Source organism: Solanum tuberosum, unplaced genomic scaffold (assembly GCF_000226075.1).
Source record: "Solanum tuberosum cultivar DM 1-3 516 R44 unplaced genomic scaffold, SolTub_3.0 scf00189, whole genome shotgun sequence".
Taxonomy (NCBI): Eukaryota; Viridiplantae; Streptophyta; class Magnoliopsida; order Solanales; family Solanaceae; genus Solanum; species Solanum tuberosum.
In genome coordinates, this window is record NW_006239113.1 from 1,060,171 (window position 1) to 1,064,914 (window position 4,744).

Sequence of the window (4,744 nt, forward strand, 5' to 3'; positions counted from 1 at the left end):
ACAGATGGGGTGGGTGGTGGGGCGGGGGGGGGGCGGTTATTAAAATAAAAGAATAGGACAAGAAGTAGAAAACATATACATATTATCCTTGTGGAGAAGTTGAAAAGAAGTAAAGGAAAAGACAATAGCTCTTCGATGATGATGACGGATTCATCTGAATTTATTATTTTTGATGTGAAATATATTAAATCTAAATCGATAATTTTTAAAATAGATATAATGAGCTTAATAACAAAACTCATAAAGGTCAATTGAATCCTTCATCAAATTGAAAATCTAAATTTACCTTTAACTCTACTCTTGAATAAAAAATGCACTTCATAACAAGTGTTGAGTTAGTGGTTCATCTATGAATTTGGTCAAATTTAATAGATTTATCTTAAACAATATATTTATGTTATTAAATTTGTTAAATATATATACATATTAAATTTAAAATTATCATTATAAAATTCAAAACTTAAATTAAAATTCTAACTTCGTCTATCCATATATTATATATTATTCTCTAAAATGTTTTTGTAGAAGTGGTTTGCATGGATGGACCCTAGTGTTACCAAAGTGGAGCAAAAATATAACGAACTTTTTATAGAATTATTATATTTCTAACTTATAGAAGAAAAAAAAAGATGCTTTATATAAAAATGACATGAACAAATCGAGAAATGATTCTATCAAGATCTCTTTTATTTAAATGAATTTATTCTCCTACTTTTTATCTCCAAGTTGTGCGCAATTAGCCAAAGTTGCATTCACATGTAAATACGCCAAATTAAATTATATAAAATACTTAACATGTCATTAGAAAGCTTATCTTGCGTGCATGTGTTTGATCAATTAAGTCATTAATTAATTCATTTGAAGTTTAATTTTATTGTGTTTTCTAATGTTAGATAAAGCTTCTCACCTGCTGCATAGGAATTTTTAATTTTTTCATATTCGATCGGTCTAAACATAATTAAATATTTTAATAAGAAAACACTTATTTTTTTAAATAAGGAGAATTACTTACCTAACCACGAAGTAATGAAAATAAATTTCACGAGTGTCATTCTACATTAATTATATCATGGCCTATCTTCATTCAACACATATCATCTTCACTCCACCCCAACTCCTGTAGCTCCAATTCACACCGACCCACACTCCCTCCACATCTCATATATTTATCTAGATTATATACAAATACATTTAGAATAATATTTTTTATTAGACGGTACACAAAATGTTACTATATGATATGTTTAAGAACATAAATTTCTACTATTGCGTTTTTTTAACGGTATAATGTGGAATAATAATACAGGGAAAAGGGCCTTCTTTACTCTTTCCTATTGAAGTGAAAAACATCAAACTTGCCAAACATACCAGTGATAGTGGGGTCTACGATAGTGAAGGAAGGTAAACACACTCCTCGAAATAATGGATCCATCCCTCTATTCTTTTCTTTTTAAATATCGGGGTTAAATTTGTTTACCACGTTCAGAATTTGAACCTATGACCTAGCTAATTAAGTCACAAGTCCTTCTACATTATACATTTTAATTAATAATGTTAAAAAGTAGAACTCAAAATTGTTTGTTTTTTTTTCATGTTGAAGGTTTGTTCAAGAAAAATTCGAAGAGATATTCAACAAACATGCACGTTCAAATGGAAACGCCTTAACAGCCCAAGAATTGGATGATATGCTTAAGGCAAACAAGCAACCAAAGGACTCTAAGGGACAGTAAGACTTCCTCCGTTTCTATTTTCGTTTGAAAAAAGGCTCAAATATGTCATCAAACATTAAGAAAAGACTCATCTATTCATCCGTTAAAAAATTGACTCATCTAATGCCATTTCAGTTAATAAATAATGACATAGATGAGCCTTTTCTCAAACGAAAATGGCATAGATGAGCCAAACTTTTAATGAATGACATATATGAGCCTTTTCTCAAAGTTCGTTGACATTTTTGAGCATTTTCCCATTATTAAATGTATTTCTTTTATAGGTTAATGGCATGTTAGGCAAAGTTTCTGAGAAACCAATTTTATTTTATTTTTGAAATGCTTATTTCAAAAATTGAGGTGTTGGATCAAGCTTTTAAGAAAAAGATGAGTGTTTTTGAATTATAGTATAAATGTTTTTTTGGATTCGAAGCACTTTTGAAATCTTGGTCAAACACATATCACTATTCTTATTCATATTGACAAAGGTGTGTTTAATATCTATTAGTAAACACAAATTGTTACTCTCTAAAAGTATTATAGTCAAGGATTAAAAAAACAAAAAAACCACCTAAATTTGTATCCTAGTTTTTTGAATTTCATACCTAAATTATCAAGTGTGAGTTTTCTATCTGAATCATCACCAAATGTTTATCGAAATCAACCTCAATTATCCGTTGTTCACTTCTCCCTACTTGAACAATCACCCTCGTTCATGTAGGAAAAGTAAACAACTCATATTTTGAGGTTGGTTTCGATAAACATTTGGTGATGATTCAAATAGAAAACTCACAGACCTGATAGTTAAAGTTCAAAAGATCAAAATACTTTGAATATATTTTTTATTTTTTATCCTTCACTCTTTTCGAAAATAACTTTAAGCCCCCCGGCCCCACCCCACCCCCACCCCCAAGTAAGTAGGTTTTAAAAGTTTAATCAACAGACTATAATTGGTATATAAAAATCTTAAAAGACAGATAACTTAGTTCAAAGATTATACGTATCATTTTCTTTTGAGAACTAATCAGAATAGCTGCTCACTCAATCACACAAACTTAAAATAACCAACAGATGTATAATCTATGTATAACTATGTATATTTAATGTATAATTTATATACCAACTAGAAAAAGTAAATACTGAATACCACTGACTATTTATGTGGATTAAATTATGCAGTGTTGCTGCTCTGTCAGAGTGGAAGATTCTATATTTTCTTTGCAAAGATAAGGATGGATTACTGAAAAAAGATATAGTTAGAGGTGTTTATGATGGTAGCCTATTTGAACAAATGGCCAAGGAGCAACAAGCCAAGAAGAAAAAGTAATTAAATTATTTTCATGCCTTAATTAATTTCAAGTTATAGCTAATTCATTTCTCTATTAATTTGAACAGAATTTTTTTAAAAAAATTGATGTAATTTTATTTGTATTATCAGATTTATATCAAGTTCATAAAAATGGATGTAATGCTAGCCACTATGTATAGTAAGTACATTTGTTATGTATGGAGTGATATCTTGTGGCTTTTCTCTTATTTGTAATTTGTGAAGTATTATTTCTTTGTAATGATTAATGGGGTGATTTAATTTTCTCTTATTATATGATACTTTGATTATTTTTGTTAGATGAAACTTTCATTTTTCCTTCTTTTGTTTGTGCCCTTCCTAATATGGAGAAGGTGGAGGTGGTAGAAATAATCCATGAAAATGTAATTCATCCAATTCGTTTAAGTTCTAATGGACTATTGATAGCAAAAATATATGTTTCGTGTATTTGACTTGAAATCTGATATGAAATGATTAATTAGTGAGACGATATGTAATTATTTCAAAGTATAAGAAAAAATTAATTAATATATATATTTAGTATATATTATACACGGCTTACATATTTTTTTATATATATTTGGTAAATTAGTTGATCGCCAGACAATAACTATGTGACTTGAAATGGTATTGGGCTTTTGAGAGCAAAATTGGAATTGGGCTGTTTTATGCAATTATTGGCCCACATTGATATACGTGCCAAATTTCCTAAAAATCGCTCCTTAAAGTATGAGCCATTTTATTTAGGAAAAATTACAAAAATCCCACATTTTAGTTTATTTATTACCATTATCCCCTGTAAGTTTTACAAATCGCCAAAATCCCTCATTTTCGCTCATCAGAATAGTGTATCAGCGCTTATATTATTGTATCTCGCGCATCAGATTAATGTATCAACGCTTATATTATTGTATCTCGCGCATCAGATTAATGTATCAACGCTTATATTATTGTATCTCGCGCATCAGATTAATGTATCAACGCTTATATTATTGTATCTCGCGCATCAGATTAATGTATCAACGCTTATATTATTGTATCTCGCGCATCAGATTAATGTATCAACGCTTATATTATTGTATCTCGCGCATCAGATTAATGTATCAACGCTTATATTATTGTATCTCGCGCATGTATCAGCACTTATATAGCTCTGATACATTAATCTGATGCGCGAGATACAATAATATAAGCGCTGATACACTAATCTGATGCGCGAAAATGAGGGATTTCTGTAATTATAAACTTTTAAGGGATAAATTGTAATTTTGCCTTAAAAGTATGTGATTTCTGTAATTTGCCCTTTTATTTATGGGCAAACTACATAAAACCCACTAGTTTAGGTCCTAATTACTAAGATTCCCGATAATTTCAAATATTACTTCCTCTACCATATTTCATCCTTAGGATACATGAGTTTGAATCTGCGAGATACATGTATCACTTGAATGGACAATTAATTTTGAAAATTTAAATTAATCAAATCCCTTAATATAAGTTGTTTAAATTAATCAAATCCCTTAATATAAGGCGGAAATCAAGGAGTGTATCTATGTTTAATAATTTCATTTTATTATTCTTTGAAACAATAAATTCATTAATATTATTAATAAAAGACAAAAACATGTATATCTTGGTCATGTAATTTGATTATTTCATTTTATTACTAAGTAATAAATTCATTAATTTGATGTATCTATTATCAATA

At 28.9% G+C, this 4,744-nt stretch overlaps 1 protein-coding gene across 1 annotated transcript in view; it reads left to right on the plus strand.

Annotated features, from left to right (window-relative positions):
- The window catches only part of LOC102580532 (probable peroxygenase 5), a 4,989-nt gene extending 1,709 nt beyond the window's left edge, over nt 1–3,280 (plus strand). Inside the window, exons 4-7 of the mRNA XM_006355004.2 lie at nt 1,307–1,401; nt 1,601–1,726; nt 2,889–3,032; nt 3,148–3,280. Coding sequence (XP_006355066.1) covers nt 1,307–1,401; nt 1,601–1,726; nt 2,889–3,032; nt 3,148–3,166 — 384 coding nt within the window. The 3' untranslated portion in view covers nt 3,167–3,280. The remainder of the gene's footprint in view (nt 1–1,306; nt 1,402–1,600; nt 1,727–2,888; nt 3,033–3,147) is intronic.
- Nucleotides 3,281–4,744: the final 1,464 nt, after the last annotated feature.